This window comes from Lepus europaeus, chromosome 10, assembly GCF_033115175.1.
Source record: "Lepus europaeus isolate LE1 chromosome 10, mLepTim1.pri, whole genome shotgun sequence".
NCBI classification, from domain to species: domain Eukaryota; kingdom Metazoa; phylum Chordata; class Mammalia; order Lagomorpha; family Leporidae; genus Lepus; species Lepus europaeus.
In genome coordinates, this window is record NC_084836.1 from 76,440,197 (window position 1) to 76,465,095 (window position 24,899).

Genomic DNA, 24,899 nt, shown 5'->3' on the forward strand with positions numbered 1-24,899 from the left:
GAGGGCAATGCTTCTCAAACTTGCTCTGCAACAGGTCCTTTTTAAAAATGCAGGCCCAGGGGCTGGCACTGTGGTGCAGTAGGTTAAGCCACTGCCTGCAACGTCAGCATCCCATATGACAATGGGTGCCAGTCCCAGCTGCTCCATTTCGAATCCAGCTCCCTGCTGTGGTGCCTGGGAGAGCAGTGAAAGATGGTCAAAGTGCTTGGGCCACTGCACCCCATGTGGGAGACTTGGCTAGAGTTCCAGGTTCCTGTCCCTGTCCCAGCCCTAGCCCCAGCTGTTGCAGCCATTTGGGGAGGTGAACCAGTGGATGGAAAACATTCTCTTTCTCCCTCCCCCTCCCTCTATAACTCTGCCTTTCAAATACATAAACTCTTTTTTTTTTTTAATTTATTTTTTGTCAGGCAGAGTGGACAGTGAGAGAGAGAGACAGAGAGAAAGGTCTTCCTTTTGCCGCTGGTTCACCCTCCAATGGCCGCCACGGTAGGCGCGCTGCGGCCAGCGCACCGCGCTGATCCAATGGCAGGAGCCAGGTACTTATCCTGGTCTCCCATGGGGTGCAGGGCCCAAGGACTTGGGCCATCCTCCACTGCAAGAGGGGCGACCGGGACAGGATCGGTGCCCTGACCGGGACTAGAACCCGGTGTGCCGGCGCCGCAAGGCGGAGGATTAGCCTAGTGAGACGCGGCGCCGGCCCATAAACTCTTTTTTTAAAAAGTGCAATTGCAGCTGACCTTTGCTTTAAAGGAATCTCCCTGGCTGCTGGTCAGGCTGTGGAGGGTGTGGTTCCCACGGGAGGGAGTGGGGGTAGGAGCTGCAGATGCTGCAGATATACGGGTAGGGTACCAGCAGGTGCACAATGTGGGAGAGAGAAGGGATCTAGGACATCAGCCATAGCCTTCCTTCCCCTCCCCCTTCCCCCAAGGATGCCGACCACCTGCCAAAATTTGCTGGTGCCACCATGGAGTTTAGGTAAGTGCTACCAAAACTTTCTGATAAAGTCAGTGGGAAAGGCCAGTGGGACGCCTGAGGGGCTGAAGCCCCAAAGCATAGGTAGTGGGGAAGCAGGTGTATGCTACAATGCAAGCTTCCCTCCCAGTTCTTAGAAAACCCAACCCCCCTTTGCTCCACCTGGGAAACCTGGCTATAGCTCCTGGCCAGGTTGCCAATTGCCCATCGGCCTGGGACTGGAATCCCTCTGAAGTTGTTTCTTCTTAGATGGAGATACCTAAGGAATTTCAGGATTCTTCCTCATTTTGGTGGTGGTGGGGAGGGGGCTTTCCATGCTCCACCATGACAGACCCCAGAAAATACCATTTCTGTCCATTGTTAGGGGAGGCTGGCATCTGCCTGTTTGAGGTCTCCATCAGCTGCCAGATAAGACAGGCCTGACATTTGGGGAAAAGATCCAGGTGAGAGATACCCACTTGGGAGCCAGAGAGTCACCAACTGCCTGCTGAAAGGGGGTGGAAGAGGGGAGACTGGAGGGTGGGGGAGAAGAGCACCAACTAGTTAAGGGGTCTGAGAGACAGAGGGCCAGTGGGTAAAAGGGGGGACCCATGCAGGTTTGGGGGTGCACTTGTCTGTTGTTTACTGCTGAGTAACAAACCAGCCCCAAATGTAGGGGTTGAAAGTGTCAGTTCCCACAGCTCTGAATTCGCTGTGAGGTCCTCTTGCAGCACAGGCGTGGTCTGGGGTCACTCATGAGGCTGCCTGGGTTGGGGACATCGGGGTGGCTGGAAGCACCAAGTCAGAGAACACGTCCTGACTCCAGGCTGGGGCTGGCTGCTCTGTTCTCACCATGGGGCGTCTCCTCCAGGCAGCCAGATTCCCAGACGACAGGGGCTGGAGCTTCAGGGCAGGAATCTGGAACTTTTGATCCCAAAGAAGCTATGAGACGCCAGGGAGGAAGCCAGGCTCTGGATGCGGCAGCTCCTTGTAGCATCCCCAGCAGGTAGAGGTACTGGGAGCTGGGGGGCAGCCTCTGGGAACACACCTGCCACAGCTGGGAGCTCTCTCCAGCTACAGGCTTACATAAGGGTTCTCAAAAAAAAAAAAAAAAAAAAAAGCTTGTGGAAAATGGAATGAAAAGATTAAATTTATTTTGGGGCAAAATCAGATTTTGAAATCTATGCATACGACAAATCTTCAAAAAGTTCATAAAGAGGTTGGCGCTATGGCATAATAGGCTAAGCCTCTGCCTGTGACACAGGCATCCCATATGGGCACCGGCATCCCATATTGGGCGCCGGTTTGAGTCCCAGCTGCTCCTCTTCCGATCCAGCTCTCTGCTATGGCCTAGGAAAGCAGCAGAAGATGGTCCAAGTGCTTGGACTCCTGCAGCCACGTGGGAGACCTGGCTTTGAATAGGCCCAGCTCTGGCCGTTGCTGTCATTTGGTTAGTGACCCAGAAGATGGAAGACCTTTCTTTCTGTCTCTTCCTCCCTTGGTCTGTAACTCTGCTTCTCAAATAAATAAACAAAATCTTAAAAACACAAGTTCATGGAATAATAATAACAAAAAAGGTCTTATGAAAAAGCTCAGCCTAGAGGTCAACAGGTTTTTTTTCGGGGGGGGGCACCAAAACAGACTTTTCATTTTGCTTTCCACGAACTTTTTGAACCAATGTCAAAGATAAAAAAAAAAAGGAGGGAGAAATTTAGGCGGAGTAGTTGGGGTGTTGCACACTGTGCTCCTCCTCATTGGCTGACCACTGCTCTTAGTCTGGGTCCTTTCTTTGTCTGGGCTGGTTCCTTATTTGCCTTACCAGGGGGGCTGACGTGGGTGGGGCTGAGTGGCAAACTGAAGGCAGGTGCCTGGCACGGGGCAGGTGCATGCGTGGTGCCAGCAGCCGCCGCCTGTGTCCAGCGCACACCCCTTCTCCCTGGCAGGGCTCACTCCCTTGAAGACATGGCAGCCACCAGGAAGGAAATCTTGCCCAAGCTCAAGAACTCCACAAACCGGTTCTCCAAACCCCCCACCCTGCCCCTTGTGCCTACCCTCCTCATTCCGCTTAGTCCTTGGATGTGGAAATATTTAAAAACGCGTAGAGAGGCGTTCCTTTTCATCCCTGCTGGCTCCTGGACAAGAATGCCACCTCCGCGGTGGGGCCCTCTCTCAGGCCGTTTGGGATACGCATCTTACAGACATTATCTAATCTGTTTTTTTTTTCCCCCATGTTATTTGAAAGGCAGAAGGAGAGCGAGCAAGCGAGCGAGTGCTCGAGATCTTCCATCTGCTAGTTCACTCCCCCAAAAGCAGAGGCTGAGCCAGCCCAAAGCCAGAAGCCAGGAACACACTCCGGGTCTCCCACGTGGTTGGCAAGGACCCAAGTACTTGAGCCCTCACTTGTTGCTTCCCAGGAAGCTGGTGTGGGGAGCGTGGCCAGGCTTGGAACCCAGGCACTCCATATGGGATGTGGGGGCCAAATGCTTGCCCCCTTCATCGTATTATTCTTTACCGCAGCCATGCCCACCCCACCCCCCAGAAGTGGGCGTTCCTCCAGCTTTGAGAAAAAGGCAAGTGAGCCTGAGACGTTAAGGAACTCCAAGGTCGCAGAGCTACAGGGTCTGAACCCAGGCCACAGAAGCTAGGGCCAGCATATGGCCCATTGCGGCCAGACAGCCGGGGTGAGCGAGAGCGTCTGCGGCCCTGGTACCCCTTTCCCCGGAGACTGGGCCGGCAGCTGGTGGCAAAGACAAGGAGCCCCAGGGCAGCAACTCGGCCCCCGTCGGTTTCCTGGGCGAGCGCGTGCGGTGCAGGGGGGAGCCAGGGACCGGCCTGTGCGGCCGGCCAGGGGCCCACTTTCAGGCGCGAACGAAGGGATTAAAGCGGACCACGCCTCGGCCCTCGGACCCGCCGGTGCACTCCAGCGCGCCATCTCCCACTCACTTTCGTTCTGCACCGGCTCGTTCCCGCCCCAGGGGCTCCCGCACCCCAGCCGGAGGCCGTGTCCTCCGACGCACCTGCCTCCGCAGCAGCCCGCGCGGAGCAGCTGTCGGGGCTCGAAGACTCGCGCGCAAACTGAAACCAAAACAAGCCGCGTCGAGGAGCGTCAGGGCGGGGGCGCAGACCCGCTTGCGTCGGGGACCCTCCCCACGCCGCCCCAGGCCTCCATCACCCGGCTCCTGCGCAGTCCCTGAGCTAGCCGGGGAGCAGGAGCGGGGCCAGGGGCTGGCTCCAGGAAGAGACTCCCGAGCTTGGACGGGCCCCCGAGGAGTGGGTGGTGGCTGGAGGGCGGGGCGGGGGCGGGGCCTGCGAAGTCTCCAAGGGGCGCCCCCGGCGCGCAGCACCCGTCTCGGGGCGTCGGGCGAGATGGCGGCGTGCAGCCTGGGCCGCGGCGTCGGGCGGCTGTTGGGCAGCTTACGCGGGCGCTCGGGGCAGCCGCTGCGCGGGGTGAGCGCCCGGCGCGGGGCAGCCTCCTGGCTCCCGGGCCGCGCCCCCGCCGCCGCCGCTGCCGCCGCTGTAGCCGGCGCGCCTCCAGGCTCGTACCCCGCGCTGAGCGCGCAGGCGGCCCGGGAGCCCGCCGCCTTCTGGGGGCCGCTGGCGCGGGACATGCTCGTGTGGGACACCCCCTACCACACCGTCTGGGACTGCGATTTCAACAGCGGCAAGATCGGCTGGTTCCTGGGAGGCCGGCTGAACGTGTCCGGTGAGTGCGCCGCGGGGGATCAGGACGCCCCGACTCTCGCGTCCCGCGGGGACCCTAGGAGCCGCCTGCCCGCCTGCCCCGGCCCCGGCCCCAGCCCCAGCGGACAGCAGCAGGCACCCGGGCAGCCCTGCAGGAGCTCGCCTCGCCAGCACCCTGACCCCTCCGCTGCTCTCGACGGAGGCGCCACGTCACCCCCGCTCCATCCCACCCGGCTCCGAGGCTCCAGCCCCCCTGGCCGCTGCACCAGGCGCCCGAGTCCGCCTTCCCCGTCCGCGTGGGGCGCCAGCTGCGGGCCTTTGCGCGCGCGCGCGAGAGAGAGCTGAGCGCTCGGCCGGCTCCAAAGTTGCACCGCGGGGTTCACAGCACTGCGGAGCGCGCACACCTGCGGGGAACTGCAGGCCGCCGCCCGGCGCAGCGCGCCGGGAACCCGGGAGTCGGCACGGACTGAGCCGTTCTCGTCCCGGGCCGGAGGGGTAAGCGGAAAGCGTAAGGCAGTTGTCACCGTCAGCTGCGGCGCGGCGACTCGCCTTGGGGACAGACCCGGCTCTGGTAAACAAACGGAGCTGCGGCGGTGGCCCTTGGGAGGAGAAAGTCCCGGCCTCGGATCTCCTCGCTCCTGGGGCGTGTAGGCTGGGAGGAAGCAACCGCACGGCTCCCGGTTCACAGCCAAGGAGCACCGCGCGCTGAGGACCTGGCTGGGCCGGGGGAGCCAAGACGCCGGCCCCGCCTGCACGCCGATGCCTGGCTCCTCCCGGGCCCGAACCAACGGGCTGTTCTGCCAGGGTTTGGAGCTGAGGCTGGGGACCAACAGAGAGACACCGCCAGGGCACCAGACTCCACAGTCTGGCTGGACACCCAGGGTGGCCTGCCGCGTGGGGCCTGGGGGGCGGGGGCCTTGCGACCCGTTGGGCAGGATAGGGCCTGGGAGGGGTGGTGGGAAGTGGAGTCTCATATAACTGCATCCATTGCTCCCTGAGCCTCAGAGAAGTGGGCGCCGTGATGCTCCCTTGGTAGGTGGGCTCTGCAGACCACTCGGCACCTTAATGTATTATATGCAGGAGTGGCCATGCACCAGTACCAAGTAGCCAGTTACCTTGCAGTTATTTTTCGAATTAACCCAAAAGAACTTTGGACCAATATTCCTACCCCCCTCTATTGTATCATTACTTTGCTGGTTTAATCAAAATGAGTCACTAGATAAGTGTTTTCCTTAGGATGCAGTCAGCAGCCAGTGTCCTTGAACCAGTGCAAGAGAGAGAGAGGGAAGAGAGAGAGAGAGAGAGAGAGAGAGAGAAAAGAGAGAGAGACAAAGAAGCCCTTGGGTTGACAGAGAGGGTGGAATGTGGCCTTGAAAGGGGAGTAGAGCAGCTCATGGAAGGACAAGGCTGTCTCTGGACTTGGGTGGCTCAGGCTACTGTGACGTCCATGGTTGGCTCTTGCCTGGCTACAGCCCTGCCCTCAGCTAAGGCATTGGAACAGACCCCACAGGGCACACAACAAGGACCTGGGAGCCTCTTCTGGTCTAGGTTGGAGTGGGATCAGCAAGAATTGTCTCTGTCCCATTTTGCTTTGACTTCTGCCCCCCTGGCAGGTGCAGGCTTAGAGGCGACCTTAGCTGACACCGGGTTTCAGAGCACGGTCGGGAAATACTTTTCAGCAGCTTTCTTGTTTTCCGTGTGAATGCCTACCCAGTCATCTCCCCACAGTGTCCCTGTCCCTAGCCAGTGTCTGCCAGCTTGCAGAGGTGACAATCTGGGAAAAAAGGATGAGGCCAGGACGCAGCTACCCTGGGAGCCGCCTAGAGAGCAGTGGAGTGTAGGCGGGGATGTTTTGACCTGACCTGTTGTGCAAGATAAAACCTGCATGATGACGCCAACTTCTTGCAAGGGAGCATCATTCTTGCAAGTTCACTGCCCCTCAGCGGTTCTCCAAGTGTGAGCCCTAGTCAGCAGCAGCAGCCTTAGCCTGGGGACTTCAAATGTATGTCTTTATTTTAAAAAGGTCCATTTCTTTATTTTTAGCTTGTTGAAAGGAAGAGTATTGGGGGAGGGAGGTGAGAGAGAAAGACAAACCAACCTTCCATATGCTCATTCATTCTCCAAATGCCTACAACAGCCCGGGCTGGGCCGGGCTGAAGCCAGAGCTTGAAACTCCATTGGGATCTGCAGTGTTGGGGATGAGGCCCCAAGCTGTTGAGCCATCATCTGCTGCCTCCCAGGGTACATTAGCAGGAATCTGCATGGGAAGCTGAGCAGCCCAGGGCTCGAATCAGCTCGCCCCTTGGGAACCTTCTAGAAATACAATTCTGGGGCCCATCATCAACCTCCAGAATCGGAAACCTTGGGGTGGGTGGGGACCTCCGAAGCCTTCCAGGTGCTCCAGTGCACACTTGGGTTTGAGAACCACTGGCCTGTGTGCCCCAAACCAGGGCATTCAGAAGCACTTCTAAACTAGGCAGAACTGGGACTCATGTGTTGGGGACAGCTCCATTAACAATCAGTGGTGCTGGCTTGCCCTTGCTTTCCTCAGGGGATCGGCTGCAGGGCTCCCCACAGATAGCAAAAGCCAGGGTTGCTTAAGTCCCTTGTATAAAATGGCATAGTATTTGCATCAGAGCTGCACAATCATCTTTCTGTACACTTTAATCCACAGATTACTTAAATACCTAACACAAGATCAATGCTACAGAAATAGATGCTATATTGTGTTATTTAGGGAATAATGGTGATAAGAACTGGCTGTACCTGTTAAGTGTGGGCCTCACTGCACGTGGGCGAGTAGTTAGGGAAATTTCAGCCCCCGGAAGTGGAGCGATGCCAGGGGCCAGCCATACGTATGTGGGTGGGGCGGTACAGTCTAATCCTTCCAGAAGCGTCTTTGCCTTCCCACCTGGGTTTGAATCCTCGCTTTCTCTTTACTGTTCTTTGCAGTGTTTCTGCATCTGTGAAACACAGAGTGTCGGTGACCAAATTCTGTCCTAATTACTGTTGCACACCGGAGCCCTGTATGCCTGGTGGCAGGGCACAGCAACCACTCTGTTGCTCTCGTGGATTCTGCGGGTCAGGACTTTGGACAGGGCCCGACGGGGCTGGCTGGCTGCTGCTCCCTGAGGTTTGGGGCTGAAGTCATCGCCTGCTTCTTGCTCCCAAGTCTGGGGCTTGGGTTGGGGATGACTCAACTCCCGGGCTGGGCTTGGCTGAAACTGCAGCCCAGAGCGCCCCGACAGGGCTTCCCGCGGTGGGGGTGCAGCTGGGCCCAGGGAATGCCCAGCAACCAGTGGACCAAGAGACCCAGGCAGAGAATTTTCGGCTGCCTCTGACCTGTGTGACCCAGGAAAGGTTACCAGAGTATACCTGTCGCACGCACACCCAGTGGAGGCTGTTAGCATTAAGTGAGATAAGGCTCTCCGTAGCTCATTATGCCCCAATCACTGGCCAGTGTTAATTATTAATAGAGTATTTGGGGTGGCTGTGACCTTGAGTGTGGCCTTCATCGGTGCTGTGTCTCACCTGAACGGGACTGCCTGGGTCTGAGTCTGATCTGCCTGCAGCAGGTGCAGGGTAGGTGTCTGACATGGCTCTCAAAGCATCACAGGATTCCACCCTGTGACTTCCACCAGGCGCCCAGAGCCAGGTGGGATTAGGCAGGCCCCACCCCCTCAGGGTTTATGTAAAACTGCTTTGCAGAAGCAAACAAGCCAAGTAGGAAAAGTGATTCTTGCCCACCCTGGCTGTCTTTGAGGGGCTCCAGAGATGTCTTTGCCCCGGTGCCTCACAGATACAGGTCAGGAAGCCACAGATGCAGACCTGGAGGCTCACAACGTGTGTCATTGCTTTCACAACACACAACCATGCTGTTTTCTAAACCTTACATTTCGAGTCTTTTTTTTTTTTCTTTTTAAGTATGTGTGTTCTCAACTCCAGAGTGTGACCTATTTTTAACTAAGCGCTAAGCACTGAGAAATTTCTTTGGTGCTTTCTAGAACGAGACTCTCCGAAATAGAAATCATTGTAACTGTTGCTCTCCTGTCTGTGACCTGCCTCCAGTAATTCAGAAGGCAAGATGCTACTCCCTGGGTTCCATTTGTCTGTCTGTGATTAAACTAACCTAGGGTTTTTTATTTGAGAGGCAAAGAGAGAGAGAGAGAGAGAGACAGACAGGGAGAGGGAGAGGGAGAGAGAGAATCTCTCATCTGCTGGTTCACTCACCTAATGCCCACAACAGCTGGGGTTGGCCTGGGCGGACAACAGGAGCTGAGAACCCAGTCCAGGTCTCCCACATGGGTGGCAGGAGCCCAGTGCCTTGAGCCATCGCTGCTGCCTCTCTGGGTCTGCGTCATCAGGAAGCTGCAGTCAGGAACAAAGCAAGGTGTGGGTCCCAGGTTCTCCAGTGCGGGCCGCAGGTGCCTAACCTACAGGTCACACGCCTACCCCTCCAAGGTTTTTATTTAAGGAAGTCTAAGTGAAAATGCAACTCCAGTCTTAGGAGGGAGGCCCTGCAGAAGAGTCTGAATTCTTCCCAGTCGTCAGAAGCATGACTTACTTTAAATAGCGCAGGTTCTGGAAAGTTGGCAAGTACGCCTCCTGCGACTGATGCAGTATTCTTAACATGTGCCAGGAGCTTTTCTATTTAAAGAGAACTCATTGTGAATCTTTCTGTGAATATTAACTCCCTCGTTCCTTCTGATGAAACGTGAATTTCTGTCTGCCGAATTCAGGTAAATCCATGTGGCCATGTGTTGTGTGGGAAATATGGCAAAAGAACCACTCAGAATTCTGGAAGATTCCTTTGTTATGTGTGATGCCTTTAAAAAGCTTTTTAAAAATACTTAGATATTTATTTGAGAGACAGAGATGCAGAAAGAGAATTCCTTTTTTTTTTTTTCAAGATGTTTGTTTGAAAGGCAGAGTTACAAAGGAGAGAGAAAAAGAGAGATCTTCCATTCACTGGTCCACTCTCCAGTGGCTGCAATGGCTAGGCCTGGGCCAGACCAAAGCCAGGAGCTAGGGGCTGCTTCAGGGTCTCCCACATGTGTGCAGGGGCCCAAGCACTTGGGTCATCTTCTGCTGCTTTCCCAGGCACATTAGCAGGGAGCTGGATGGAGAGTGGGGCAGCTGGGACTTGAACGAGTGACCAGATGGGATGCTGGTGCTGTAGGCCACTGCTTTACCCACTGCACCGCAATGCAGACCTCCAGGAAGAGAGTTCTTATCTTCTGGTTCACTACTGAAATGTCCACAGTAGCCAGGGCTGGGCCAGGCTGAGACTGGGAGCTGGGAGCTCAATCTAGGTTTCCATGTGAGTGGCAGGAACCCAATTACTTGAGCCATCCCTGCTGCCTCCCAGACCCAGGGTCTGCATTAGCAGGAGCTGGAGCTGGGCATCAAACCCAGGTACTTTGTAGGGGATGCAAGTATTTTTTTTTTAAGATTTATTTTATTTATTTGAAAGACAGAGTTACAGAGAGAGGTAGAGACAGAGAGAGGTGTCTTCCATCCACTGGTTCACTCCCCAGATGGCTGCAACGGCTGGAGCTGGGCCGATCTGAAGCCAGGAGCCAGGAACCTCTTCCAGGTCTCCCACATGGGTGCAGGGGCCCAAGGACTTGGGCCATCTTCCACTGCTGTTCTAGGCCATAGCAGAGAGCTAGATCGGAAGGGGAGCAGCCGGGACTAGAACCGGCACCCATATGGGATGCCGGTGCCTCAGGCCAGGGAGTTAACCCACTGCGCCACAGCTCCGCCCCAGTGCAAGTATTTCAACTAGAGTAGTTGCTGCAAGGCTAACTCCCCAGTCTGTGTCATCTCCATAATGGATGTGTTGACGTTCTGGAAAGCCTTGAATTTTCCTGGCCAAGCCACGGGTGTCAGCTGCAGCGAGTGTGATGGGGTGCAGAGCCTGGGGCAGCTCTCTGCTCGCTCAGGCCTCCGCTCATGCTCACAACACCTGCCTGAAGTAGCTGCTGGGCCCATTGAACAGATGTGGAAATAAAGGCCCCAGCTCGGGTCCAGACAATGCCCCATGCTATGCTGAGAAGGTGCTGGACAGGCAGCTGGTTGTCCGGGAAAGAATGACCCTGATTTGGCTCAGCAGTCCGTGCGGCTCACTTCCGGGCTTAGAATCTGGCAGCAATGCACTCCCTAACAGAGTAAGCGTTCCGGTGGGGCTGAGCAGAGGGAAGACTGAAAGAAGCAGGATCAGCAGAGTCAACAGCAGATGGGGCGTCTCACGGCTGCTTTCCTCATCTGGAGGGCCAGGGAGACCGACCCGTGGGAGAACAGCTGCTTGCTTAACGCCAGACTCCTCTTGGTGCACGGATTAAGGTAGAAGGCGCCGTGTCGCGTTGATTCCAAAGGGCCTGTTTTGGAAATTTGGCCGTAGTCTCTGTGATCCTGGTGTTTGCGAAGGTCAGATGAACGGCGTGGCGAGGCAGAGCTGTTAGTGTGGCCGACTCCGTTTTGATTTCCAGCCGGTTAGATCCCCTAAGCTTTGGCCTGCCGTCATTTTTTGGCTATCACCATAGGCCAAGGAGCGAATCCACACACAGCTTAACTTGCTCCAGGGTTCTGCGGCTGGGGCTGGGGGCAGCCGTGACGTGGTTCTCGCTCCACTCCCCCCCATCCTGGGGTGAGGAGCTGGCTGACTCCGGGAGGGAGCTCCGGGCTGGGAGAGGGGTTAGCCCCACTGCGGGGTTCCAGCCTGGGCCCCTCTGGGCAGAGCGAGCAGTGGTGAATGGTGTGGGGGAAGAGAGAGAGTGCGTTGTGTGCTGGGAACTTTGGAAGAGGCTTGAAATAGGACACGGGGGTTGAGTTACGCTGAGGCTGCATGAGGTCCTAGCCCAGCTCTTCTTGGAAGTACTCGGAAATGGAAGTTTCTTGTCCCACGTCCCAGTTCTTGGGGAAGAGGTTGTTTTTTTTTTCGTAGAAATGTACGAATTCCCTTCCTTCCTCCCTTTCTTCCTTGGCTGCCTCCCCATCTTCTCCGCCCATCAATTGAAGCAACCATAAATAATGGCCCCTAGGGCCAATGTGCCCGTGATGTAGTAGGGTCCCCATGCCCCCTGGGCCCACGCTGGCCTTTATCTGGGTGCTGGTGTGTTCTGAGTGACGCCCGTGGTGGCTGTGAACAAAGATGCAATTGTGTGTGTGTGTGTGTGTGTGTTTCTCCTGGGAACCTGTGACTCCATCTGACCTTGAAACAGGAAATATTCCAATGGCACACCCAGAGCCAAGGGTTGCTGTACCCATCCCATGGACTGGGAAACTCACGTTTAGATTGCATAACCAGTGTATCGGCTGTGGTCCACCGGGGTTGACTCTGGAACGTGGGGTTTTCGGCTTTGAGGATGTGGCTTGAGGGGGTCTCCCAGGGCTGACGGATGCGTTTGATTGCTCCTGTCCTGAAAGGAGAGAGATAGCTCTCTGGACCCTGGAGTGCACGTGAAGCGCAGATTGTGTCTACCACTTAGGGTCCTGGGAGACTGGCAGCATCGTCAGTGGGATTCTGTTGAACAGCAAAAGCTCCTGTATGCTGCCCGACTCAGTGAGGGCACTGAGGCTGAGCGCCTGGATTAGGCTGCTTGTGTGCAGACGTGAGCAGGAGACTCGGCCCCTGGTTGTAGGCAGGCAGCCAGCAGTGAACTCATCTCAGGCTGAGACACAGGGAAGCATGGGGTTGAGCTGCTGGGATCAGGGATCTGCCTGGCTGCAGCTGTCTTGTCAGCCCTCAGAAGAGACTGAGCTGCACCCTGGTGCTGTCTCCAGTGCTGCCTTGATGCTTGGTGTGTTGCTTGCAGGATGCCCCATGGGCTCTGAGGCTGTGAGGTCTCAGTCGGGCAAGCAACGTCCCAGGGAGAGGACTGTCCCAGTGCCCCAGCTGCAGGTGAGAGGTAGCGCAGTGAGAGGGAGCATCAGGCATGGTTAGAATGCTTCCTGCTGCTGCTCTCTGGCTGGGGCTGGGGCTGCTCACGGGACTGTGTGGACCATCTGAGGCTGTTTGGAACTGTGTCAGGGCGGAGCTTCCCAGGTGCATCTACTGGGGTCTTCTCAGCAGGTCTGGCTGGGGCATTTGTCCCCTGCCCTCAGGTGATGGCTGGAGCACCCAGCAGCTGAAGGAGGCCCGTGTCCCATGTGGGCTGCGCCCTGCACCTGCTGGGCCCTCCTTCTCACGCTTGGCTCTCCTCTGAGTCTCTGCAGTGTCCACCCCCACTCCCACCCCCAACCCCACCCCTCCACCTCAGCTGGGCCTTCTCAGGCTCCAAGTGACCTGGCCAGAGGCTCCTGCAAGGCCAGGCAGCTGGGGACAAGACCTCCTGCTGAGGGGCGGCCTGGCTCGTGAATATTCAGAAGCCATAAATCTGCGGTTTGGGTGTGAAAACGTGATTGGTTTGAGAATGCACACACACACACACACCCCATCAGAGAAACAGCCTGTGGGCCCAGGTGGCTAAGGTTTCCCCAGCTTGCTCACTGGCTTCCACGGCCCCCCTCCCCCCCGGCAGTGACTTCCCGCCTGCTTCTTGCCTGGTCATTCTTCTCCATCGTTGCAGGTGTCAACTGCCTGCAAGGCCAAGTCCTGCTCGAACCTCTTCCTCCCACCCCCACCCCCGCACTGCAGGCAGGGCTCACCCTTCTCCCCGACCTGGTGCTCAGAACAGCTCTTGGCTGCCTGTTTGGATGGTTAGGGGTGACAACGGAGGGCAGGGTTGGCTGGATGGACTTGGGCTGATCTGTCTGTGTGACCTTGGGCAGGCTCCTTAACCTCATCTGTAAGGGGCGATCCTTGATCTCTGCTTCTGGCCCACGGTGGGGTGGGGAGTTCTGTCTATTAGCAGCCATCGATGTTGCTATTGTTTTAGGCTTGGGTTGCCTTTAGCTTCCCTGCTTGACTTTCTGTGGGTGGATTCAGCTTGGCTGTGCTGTTTGGACAGGATTGTCAGGCCTGCCGCAGTCTTCCTAATGAGTTGCACCACTCATGAGAGTTTTCTTCTTCTTTTTTAAAAAATATTTTATTTATTTATTTGAAAGGCAGAGTTACAGATAGTGAGAGGGAGAGACAGAGAAAGGTTCACCCCCCAAAAGGCTGCAATGGCCGGAGCTGCTCCGATCTGAAGCCAGGAGCCAGGTGCTAGGTGCTTCTTCCCGGTCTCCCCCATGGGTGCAGGGGCCCAAGGACTTGGGCCGTCTTCTACTGCTTTCCCAGGCCATAGCAGAGAGCTGGATGGGAAGTGGAGCAGCCGGGAGTAGAACTGGTGCTCATATGGGATGCTGGTACCGCAGGCGGAGGATTAACTTACTGCACCATGGCGCTGGCCCCGAGTTTTCTTAATGTCTGCTACCTGCACCCACACTCCTGGCTGAGTAGATCTGCCTTTCCCTTGGCCTTCGGCTTGGAGCCGTGATTGCAAGTGGTGCCCCCGGGCCAGGCCTTGTGGTGCAGCGGGTTTAGCCCCTGCCCTCCTTGGGACTCCCATGTGCCATGTCAGAGTGCCGGTTCCAGCCCTGGCGCCTCTACCTCAGATCCAGTTTCTGGCTAATTCATCCTAGGAGGCAGCAGATGATGACGGCTCCAGTGCCTGGGGCCCCTGCCACTCACAGGAGAGACCCAGAGGACAGTTCTGGGCTCCTGGCCTCTGTCTGGTCCAGCCCTGGCTGTTGTAAGTGAACCAGCAGATGGAGGTGTGCCCATATGGGATGCTGGCACTGCAGGCGGCGGCTTCACCCCGCTATGCCACAGCGCTGGCCCTCTCTTGTTGAGGTGTAATTTACAGACAGGGACACTAAGCAACCCTGAGAGACCAGGTGGGCAGGTGGCCGCTGCCTCCGAAAGCTGTTCCTGGGGGCCACAGTGTAACCTCGTGGTTAAGACAAGTACAGCCCCTTCGCAGACTGCCTGGGTTCGAGTCCTGCTCTAGCTTCTGACAGCAGTTTTCTGCCAAGATCCCCCTGGGAGAGAGCACGTCAGGATGACTCAGGTGGTTAACTTCCTGCCACCCAGGTGGGATACCTCGGTTGAATTCCTGGTTCCCGGTTGAATTCCTGGTTCCCGCCTTCTGCCCCACCCCGCCCTGCCCCAGCCATTGTTGGCATTTGTTTGGGACCAGCTGTGTGTGACCCAGCTGGGAGTTCTGTCTCACTGCCTCTCAAAAATAAATAAATAAATAGAAAAGAGCTTTTTATGGGTGTTCACTTCACCCGTGCCTTGGGCCCACTGATGGGGCAGTGAGTGAGACCCTGGCTACAGGACTGGTGGGAAGGGGCTCTGTATTAACTAGCAGGCTCAGCGCACCTGGGAGATCAAATGGCTCGTGAACAGGATGTTGGCAAAGAACTGGAGCCACTAATCCTCAGTGATGGTAAACCGGCAGGACTGTTTTTGCAGGCAAATCATGGGATCCGAGCTTAGGTAATAGAGGGAGGAGGGGATAGAACCTTCTGGAAAACCAGGGTGGCATTTCCCCACCCCACCCCCCACCTTGGTCAGTTGTTTCTGGAGCAGAGGCTGCTTTATGGGGTGCTGGTGGGGCCCTTGGGACATGATGTGGTGATGCCAACTTGTGCCCAGGGTAGGGACTCCTGGTGTGAAACAAGGCTTCAGAATCTTCTGGAGCGCACCTTGCATCTTGGAGAACACATTTGTCTTCCTTCTCCCAGCTCTCAGCATCACCCTCTCCGTGCCAGGAGCCACAGCTAACTAGACTCCCTTCCTCCTTCTCCCTTGCAAAAGCATCGTGAGGGTAACGGCTGAAAAACTCTGTGTTTTGCAGTGAACTGCTTGGATCAGCACGTGCAGAAGGCCCCTGAGAGCGTTGCTTTGATCTGGGAGCGCGATGAGCCAGGAACGGAAGTGAGGATCACCTACAGGTACTGTGTGTCCCCTGGTGGGTCTCAGCAGGGCCACTGCGCCCAGGCCTTCCTGTGGGTTGGTCAGGGAGAATGGCCAGGCCAGAGCAGAGCAGAAGTTGTAGCTTGGCCCAGGGGGAGTGGAGGGGTTAGGGCTGGCCTTGACTCTTGAACAGGATCTTCTGAAACCAATGCTGAGAATGTGCAAAGGCACGGAGGAGACCTTGGCCTTGTCTTGGGAGCTTGCTCAGGCTCCGGGGGCCAGGGTTGCCCGGGTATCAGGCAGCTCATTCCAGTTCTGGACATGCTCTCTCATTGAGGAAAGCAAACAGGAATCTACACCGAAAACAACACACACTGTAATCTGTTCAGCTCCTTGCTCCCGGTACCCTTAGCAGATCCAGAGGCTATTTCGTTCTTTGCTTCCTGTAACAATCTTTTGCTCAGGCCGGTGCCTTCTAGGTGGTGGGCATGCCACGGGGAGCTTCTGGTCAGGTTGCAGCCTCGGCTTAGCTGCACCGTGAGGCTGCGGGCCCGTCATGCACTAAATTGTGTGTCGATGTGCCTCTCTACGAGTCTGTTTTGTGTTGCAGTAACAGAATACCATAGGCTGAGTAACTTAGAGAAGAGGTTCACTTCTTATGGTCCGGGAGGCTGGGAAATGCAGCGTCAATGTACGGACATTTGTGCTGTGTCATGCCATGGCAAAAGAGGGAAGGGCAGGTGAGAGAGAAAGAGAGAGACAGAGAGAGAAGGGGGGGAGACTATACTTACTCCCCACCCCGTTACTCTCCCTTTCAGATAAATAAATCTAAAGCAAAAGGATTAAAACATTTTTACAACTTTAAGGCATTTTATTTATTTATTTAATGTATTTGAAAGGCAGAGAGAAAGAGACAGATTTTTCTATCTGTTGGTTCACTCTCCCAAATGCCCATAATAGCCAGGCTCGCTTGGACAAGGCCAAAACCAGGAACCAGGAACTCAATTCAGCTCCCCCACATAGGTGGCAAGGAACCAAGGGCTGGGGCCAACACTTGCTGCGTCCCAGGGTGTGCTTTGGCAGGGAGCTGGAATTGGGAGCAGAGCCAGGACTTGAACTCGGGGGTTGCAGCGTGGGGCGTGGGTGTCCAGGCAGCGTCTTCACCGTCTGTGTCATGGCGCCATGTATTTACCGTGGCGAGGGTCACTTTCACCATCTGGTTGGCCGGCTCAAAGCAGGCATTGGTGATCTCTGCTACAGAAAGCTGCTCGTGGTAGGCTTTCTCAGCAGAGATGACAGGGGCGTATGTGGCCAGAGGGAAGTGGGTGCGGGGGTAGGGCACCAGGTTGGTCTGGAATTCTGTCAGATCAACATTCAGGGCTCCATCAAACCGCAGGGAAGCCGTGATGGAGGACACGATCTGGCTAATAAGGCGGTTCAGGTTAGTGTAGGTGGGGCGCTCGATATCGAGGTTTCTATGACAGATGTCATAGATGGCCTCGTTGTCTACCATGAAGGCACAATCAGAGTGCTCCAGGGTGGGGTGGGTGGTGAGGATGGAGTTGTAGGGCTCCACCACAGCTGTGGAAACCTGGGGGGCTGGGTAGATGGAGAACTCCAGCTTAGACTTCTTGCCGTAATCGATAGAGAGGTGTTCCATCGGCAGGGAGGTGAACCCAGAACCAGTTCCCCCACCAAAGCTGTGGAAAACCAAGAAGCCCTGCAGGCCCGTGCACTGGTCAGCCAGCTTGCTAATTCGGTCCAGGACGAGGTCAATGATCTCCTTGCCAGATCTCCTTGCACCAGGCTCACTTTTGGATGCAGCAGGGTTAGCTTTGTTCCTAGGCTGCACTCCCAGCCCTGCCTGCAGCCCCAGCATGGGTCCTGTCCCATTTTGCACACTCGACTCCCCTGATGGCTTGAACTCAGGGCCTGTGTGGCTCTTGCCTTGGGTCCCTGGTTGCAGACCCCAGCTGGCCCTGGGTGCCATGGATGCTGGGAAAATTCTGCTGCTTGCATAAACACGCAGGTCCGGCCGCTGGCCCAGCTCCACATGTCTGGGATCAAACCTCCTCTCACAGGCACTCAAGATGCCTTGGGAGGCATCCTTTAGCAGATGGAAACCATGTGTGCGAGGTTGGGGGTGGGAGGCAGAGGGCTTGGAGCTCTGTGGAGGGAGGGCTGCTTTCCTTCTTCTGTCTCTATCTCACGTGTGCCTGGGCCCTGCTCCCTGTCAATGGGCCCCTTGGCTGGCGGCTGCCCATGGGCACGTGGGCTGTGTCTTGAGCTGCCTTGGGCAGCCTGCTAAGAAGGGTGGTTAAATGTAAACTAGGCAGGAATGTTCAGGACTGCAGCCAGCGAGTTAATGCTACCAGCAACTCCAAGTTCCTTTGCACCCAAGCAGCCCCGGGCCTGAGATTTATGAGCACAGGCAGAGTATTTATTATTCTGTCTCATCTACCAATGAGCAGAACTTTGCCAGGCGTAGCAGCTGATGCCTGTTGCTGTTTATACTGCTTGAGTGAGAAGGAGGTGTCATTGCGGGTAGTATGTGAAGGACTCATGGTTAATTTTTCACCTGGTCCCTTGAGGTTTGGGACAGGAGTTGTTCCCTTCATGTTGGTGCCGGTTGAGACCACTGAGGCCTTGTGCATTGGCCACCACTGTGCCCAGGGCACGCATGGGCCTCATTCATTGAGGGTGAAATTCATGGGTGCAAGAGGAACCCCCGAGAACTGTCACTCAGCTCCCGGTGGCTGGGATGCGAGGCCCCAGGAGGCCACACATCTGCGTGGTTAGCAAGGCCTCAGGCGAGTCTCGAGTGACCTGGAGAAAGACGCTCCTGACCCTCCCTGTGGCGACCTTGGGAGCAGCAGGTGGCCTGGTAGGGTGTGTTTCTCCTGGTCTGCACTGGGCACGAGGTCAGCAGAGTGCGGCGTTGTCTGGGTCTGGGACACGCTCTGCTGGCTGCTGACCTCGTGAAGCTGTGTCATCTGCCAGGGCGCGATTTTCCCATCTGTGAAATGGGAGAGGTGATGATGACCGAAGTGGCTCTGTGGCGTTGGCGCAAGGAGGTAAGAGAACCCCTTGGAGGGGAGAACGCTGCGAAGTGAAAACCATGAGGGTTATGACAGCAGCTGCTCCTTACCGAGCACGGAGCCGAGTTTCAGTACTGTCTGGAGACCTGTAATGAGGTTATTTTATTTAAGGACTACAGTTTGATTAGCTAGGAATGATGTTAACTGCTGTTTCCAACGTCTTGTGTTATGGAAAATTTGAATCGGTGCACGGATCGTGGAGCTACCACCTAGATTATTTTAAAAAACATTTATTTTTTTTGAAAGGCAGAGTTACAGAGAGGCAGAGGCAGAGAGAGAGAGAGAGAATCTTTAATCCGCTGGCTCATTCCCCAAATGACTGCAACGGCCAGAACTGGGCCCATCTGAAGCCAGGAGCCAGGAGCTTCTTCCGGGTCTCCCATGCGGGTGCAGGGGCCCAAGCACTTGGGCCATCTTCTACTGCTTTCCCAGGCCACAGCAGAGAGCTGGATTGGAAGTGGAACAGCTGGGACATGAACCAGTGCCCATAAGGGGTACCAGCGCTGCAGGTGGCGGCTTTACCTGCTACGCCACAGCGCTGGCCCCAGCAGCTTCACCAACAGCACACACCAACAGCTTCCCCTAAGCACTGCGTTATGCCTCTGATGGACTGGAGGCCACCGGACATTTACTTGTTACTTTTTAAAAAATATTTATTTTTATTTATTTGAAAGGAACAGTTACAGAGAGGAAGAAAGAGAGAGAGAGAGAAAGAGAGAGAGAGAGGGCTTACGTACACTGGTTCACTCCTCAAATGGCAGCAACAACTGGGGCTGGGCCAGACTGAAGCCAGGAGCCAGGAACCTCTTCTGGATCTCCCATGCGGGTGCAGGGGTCCAAGCCTTTGGGCCATCCTCCACTGCTTTTCCAGGCACATTAACAGGGATCTGGATCAGAAGTGGAGCAGCTGAGACCTGAACCTGTACCCATATGGGATTTTGGCATTACAGGTGGCGACTTGACCTGCTGCACCACAACACCAGCCCCTGTTTGTTCATTTTTCATGAGAAATTTACTTACATTGAGATGCACAGGAGTGTATTTACTGGGTTTTGGCGAAGGCATTCATCCACCTATGTAACCCAAGTCCATATCAAGAGTAATGATTGAGGGGCCAGTGCTGTGGCATAGTGGGCTAAGCTTCCACCTGTGGTGCCAGCATCCCATATGGGTATCGGTTTGAGTCCCCGCGGCTCTATTTCCAATCCAGCTCTCTGCTAATGACCTGGAAAAACAGTGGAAGATGGCCCAAGTCCTTGGGCCCCTGCTCCCCCATGGGAGACCCGGAAGAAGCTCCTGGCTCCTGACTTCGGATTGGCTCAGCTCCGGCCATTGCAGCCATGTGGGGAGCGAACCAGCAGATGGAAGACCTCTCTCTCTCTCTATCTCTCCCTCTCTTTGTCTGTAACTCTGCCTCTCAAATAAATAAATAAATATTAAGAAAGAATAATGATTGAGGCCAGCATTGGAGCATAGCGAATTAAGCCACTGCCTGCAATGCTGGCATTCCATGTGAGTGCTGGTTGTGTCCCGGCTGCTCCACTTCCAATCCAGCTCCCTGATAATGTGCCTGGGAACGCAGCAGAAGATGGCCCAAGTGCTTGGGTCCCTGCTACCCACGTGGGAGACCTGGAAGAAGTCCTGGCTCCTGGCTTCAGCCTGGCCCAGCCAGGCCTGGCCATTGCAGCCACCTGGGGGGTGAACCAGCGGATGAGAGATCTCTGTCTCTCTAACTCTTTCAAATAAATAAATATATCTTTAAAAAAAGAAGAATGGTCATTGTTCTGGAGAGCTCTTGACTCTCAGAAGCAAGCATTGGTCTGATGTTTTCCGCAGATTGGGGATTCTTTACAATCATGTCTTATGGCTCAGGAGGCTGAGGATCAGCTACAATGATTTGTTCAAGGACAAAAGGCCTGGTGCGTGTGTGTCAGCAGGTTCAGTGCCACGCCCCTACGTGCCCGCATGGGCCCCGGGGATGAAGCCTTTCCCAACGGTCCGGGTCAGCGTCCTCTGCCTGGGGTGTAGTTCGCTCACCGCCTCGCCGTTCTTGGGTCGGGTACCTTTCTGAAGGATCACTGCGAAGCCTCTTGGATCAGGAACCAATAGCTCCTCCCCCAAAAGGGGAGGTCCCAGTCCTTAATAACACCTGTGTGGTGTTCCCAGGTGTCGCCTCTGCTTGGGGAATGGCTGTGCAGACACACACACACACACACACGCACTTGGAAGTGCTCCGCGTAGGTGAGCTCCATTTCCTGCTCGGTGGGGGCTGTCACCCCAGACTTACTGAGCCACCGCCTGCAGGCGGTTGCTCCTGCTGCTGCCCTCGGGTGTCTTCTGTTCTGAATCCTGCCGTCTACACCCCACTTGGGCACTGGTCTTTCCATGGGGTATAGAGGGCGAAGCTGGGCAGCCCCTGCGTTAGGCACCTGGGGAAGCTGCCATATCTTTGCCTGACTCCCACCCTGCCCACATCACACCTTCTTTTCTTTGTGGCTGCAAACTCTGAGGCGGGAGCGATAGCAGCCAGAGCCAGGCCCCTGCACGCTGGCCAGACAGCTCAGCGAGGCGGGGGCGTCCTGGGCAGTACAGGGGGCCTCGTGCTGGCAAGGGCTGCGTGTGCTCTTGTGGAGCTTCCTGCTGTAGGAGCAGGCTGCTCACTTCCTGCTGGGAGGCAGAGGCTCAGCCTGGGATGGTCTGTGCCTGCCTCCCAGGAAGAGTCCATCTGTGGCCTGAGGCCAAGGCTGGCCCTTTCCCAGCCTCCCTCTGCCCAGAACCACCTGAGGTCATTGCTCTTCCACAGGGACCCAGCAGGCCGGTGTCCTGGCGCAGGACTAGGGCTCCTGGGGGGCCACGGGGCGGGGCATAGCTAATCAGGCTGCTCCCAGGGCTGCATGTCTAGATAACAACCGCTCCCATGCCGTAAGATTGTCTTTGACGTCTTGTTCAAGTAGGCACAGTGCAGAGACCCTTGCTATGGGCACGTGGAGAAACATAGACGCCTATCCTTCAGGTGTGGGTCTTGGGTAGGTGCCTGGGGGCCCAGGGTGGCCGCCTGGTGTGCACCCTCACTGCCTGAGCCTGGGGTCTTGGCCAGAGGTTTCCAGGTGGTGGGGGGAGGAGGGATGGACCCCAGGCTCGGGGAGCTGCCGAGGCACTGTGGCTGGCCTCCTGTAACTCAGCCCATGGGGCGTGCCCTGAGATAGCAGCAAGCAGGTGGTGGTGCCAGGCTGAGCACCTGCCAAGGAAGGCTTGGCCCAGGGCACCTCAGTGGGTCAGGACTTGAACTTGCCCAGCCGAGACTGTCTGAAGTCATGAGGCTGGGCTTGCTCGCTGGCCAGCCCTGTGGCCCTGCTGGCCATGGGGCCTGCTACTGGTGGGCTTCCATGTCGTCATCTGTCAGATGTGGCCAGGGAGGGGCTCCCCACCAGCGTCACCAGCCACAGTAGGACGGAGAGGGTCTCAGATGCAGTTCAGGGAAGGTGGGGCTGCAAGTTGAGTGCAGAGAGACGATGCATGCATTTGTCCACGCAGAGCCTTTCTGGTGAGTGGGGGTAGAGCACAGTGAGGAGCAAGAATGAAGGTAGGACCCCCTGCCCTGCCCCTTCAGTGGGTGCCGAGGGCGTGGCTTTCCTGTTGCAGTGATCGGAGCCTGCGGTTTTATTGAGAATCCACATATGGGGGCCAGCTCCACTGCCTGCAATGCCAGCAACCCTTATGGGCGCCAGTTCGAGTCCCAGTTCCTCCACTTCTGATCTGGATCCTTGCTAAACGCGCCTGAGAAAGCAGTAGAAGATGGTCCATGTGCTGGGGGCCCCTGTACCCACATGGGAGAGCTGGAGGAAGCTCCTGGCTTCTGCCTAGCACAGCGCTGGCCATTGTGGCCATCTGGGGAGGGACCAGTGCATGGAAGATCTCTCTCTCTCTCTCTTTGCCTTTCAAATAAATAAAACTAATCCAAAAGAAAAAAATGTAGCAGAAGATCCACACAGCTGGTGCCTGGTGTGCAGGCCCACGAGGGAAGAGGACAAGACTGGGCCCGGCCAGGGGTGGGGATCCTTTATCTGTGGCAGACGGAATGGCACACCCACACGTTGTGAAGGGGGTGGGCCGGGGACAAAGGGTTTGTTTCTGTCCAGGCCCTGAGTGTGGCAGGAAGGCTGGGCCCCTGTGGGTGGGAGAGAGGAAGCAGGAAGTGGCTGTGCAGACCACAGCCGTTGGCCAGAGGCCTTGTGGGGAAAGGCAGAGGAGGGGCAGGAGAGGCAGGGAGCAGTGAGCACAGGCCAGGGGGCGGCGGCCAGCGTGGGAGCCAAACTTGGGTGCATGTGGGAGGGCCTCTTTGCACGCTCGCTCTGTCTGCCAGCCGTGTGTGTCCCAGAATCACAGGATTAGCTAATCCGCCACCTCTCTGGCTCTTTTTCCCACCTGCAGAATGGAATCACACTTGCTGGCTGGGTCGCAGAGGCTGGGTGGAGGATTTGGGTTTGGTGCGGGTAGGGCATGGTGTGTGTGTGTCAGGGGGAGGTGGAGAGTGCGTGCAGGACTTTGTGCCTGGGGAGGAGAGAGCGGGCGGTCAGCTGAGAACAGGCCATCAGCTGACAGCCATCCCTGGCCCCTCCCTGCCCCACGTGCCTGACCCTTCTTACCCCCAAATTAACCACCTGAGTGAGCAGACTCTTTCCTTAGGATGGCGGGGCTCTGGGGACATGGGTTCCAGACAGCGAGGCTAGGGAGTGAGACAGCCCTGCCGGCTGGCGGACGCTGCTGGGGGCCGCCTTCTCGGAGGCTGGAGGCCGGGAGATCCAGGGCCCTGGTAGGGCCGGAGACCTGCACGTGGGCAGAGTTGAGTGATCGGCACTCAGTTTAGAAGCAGCATCAGCTGCTCCTTAAGATTTTAACACCAGAGTTGGAGTTGGGAGTGTCTTGATTTTTTGTGTGGGTGAGCATTTTTTTAAAAATATATATTTTATTTATTTGAGCGGTTGAATTTATGGAGAGGGAGAGAGAAAGAGCTAGAGAGAGAGAAATGTGCACCATCTGCTGGTTCACTCCTCAGATGGCTGCAACAGTTGGAGCTGGGCTGATCTGAAGCCAGGAGCCAGGAGCTTCTTCCAGATCTCCCACATGGGTGCAGGGGCCCAAGCAATTGGGGCATCCTCCACTGCTTTCCCAGGCCATTAGCAGAGAGCTAGATCAGAAGAGGAGCAGCCGGGTCTTGAACTGGTGCCCATATAGATGCTGGCACTGCAGGCTGAGGCTTAGCCCACTACCCCACAGCGCCAGCTCTTGTTGCGAGCACCTCTGTGCCTCTGTCGTTCCCTTGGGATCACTTATCTCCTGACCACAGCCTGAGACTTAATGCTGGGAGTTTTGTTTCTGTATCCAGGAACACCTTGCTGATGGGGACCTGTCTGAGAATTCTCTGGGGGCAGAGCAGGACACAGGTTTCACTGGAGGGGCACACGTAGAAGCCGGCCCCCCTGCCACTGAGCAGGATCCAAGCTTGTGCTCGCCCTCTGCCTGCAGGGCCAGCCCCGGGGAGGTGGACAGACTGCTGTGGGGAGGAGGGGCACAGTCTCGGAGAAGTGGGTGGGATGCAGTGGGGGAGAAGTGTGCACTTGCTGATGCTTCTGTGACTGTGAGGATGGGCTTTGCTTTTGGGTTGTTTTTTCCTCATGCTTCTATGGGCTCTAGACCTTGAGTGAGCCTGACTCCCAGCTTGTATTTCAAATATTTATTTGAAAGGCAGAATGATGGAGACAGAGAGGGAGACACACACACTCACAAATACGTACACACACACATAAACAGAAAGAGAGAGAGAGATCTTCCATCTGCTAGTTCACTCCCCATATAGCCACAGTGGGGCTAGGCCAGGCCAAAGCCAGGAGCCTGGCTCTCTGTCTGGAACTCCCAGGGTTGCAGGGGCCCGAGCACTTGGACCATCTTCTGCTTTCCTAGGTGCATTAGCTGGGAGCTGGATCAGAAGCAGAACAGCTGGGACTTGAACCCATGCTCCGGTGTGGGATGCCGGCACCACAGGCAGGGCCTTAATGTGCTGTGCCACAGTGCCGGCTCCTGACGCACAGTTTTGCTGTGGGCTGAGCTCTGGTGTCCAGTGTTCCATCCCCATAGGACAATGCAGCCAGCCCGGAAGCCAGTGGGTTGAACCTTCTCACCTGTCCAGAAATGTGCTAGGTCCCCAGCTCAGCACCTGGTCTCCTCCCCCTAGGCTGTGTCTTCCTTCCCCACCCCTCCTTGTCCCCTCTAGCTGTAGGAAGACAGAGCACAGGTGTGACCATGAGTGATATGCCGTGTCCTGT

General features: G+C 56.4%; 1 protein-coding gene and 1 pseudogene across 1 annotated transcript in view; one reads left to right on the top strand and one right to left on the bottom strand.

Moving 5' to 3' along the window:
• Positions 1-4,317: 4,317 nt before the first annotated feature.
• ACSS1 (acyl-CoA synthetase short chain family member 1) overlaps positions 4,318-24,899 on the top strand; it is a 55,382-nt gene continuing 34,800 nt past the window's right edge. Inside the window, exons 1-2 of the mRNA XM_062203780.1 lie at positions 4,318-4,654; positions 15,420-15,516. Coding sequence (XP_062059764.1) covers positions 4,318-4,654; positions 15,420-15,516 — 434 coding nt within the window. The remainder of the gene's footprint in view (positions 4,655-15,419; positions 15,517-24,899) is intronic.
• LOC133767443 (tubulin alpha-1B chain-like) lies at positions 16,651-17,357 on the bottom strand (annotated as a pseudogene).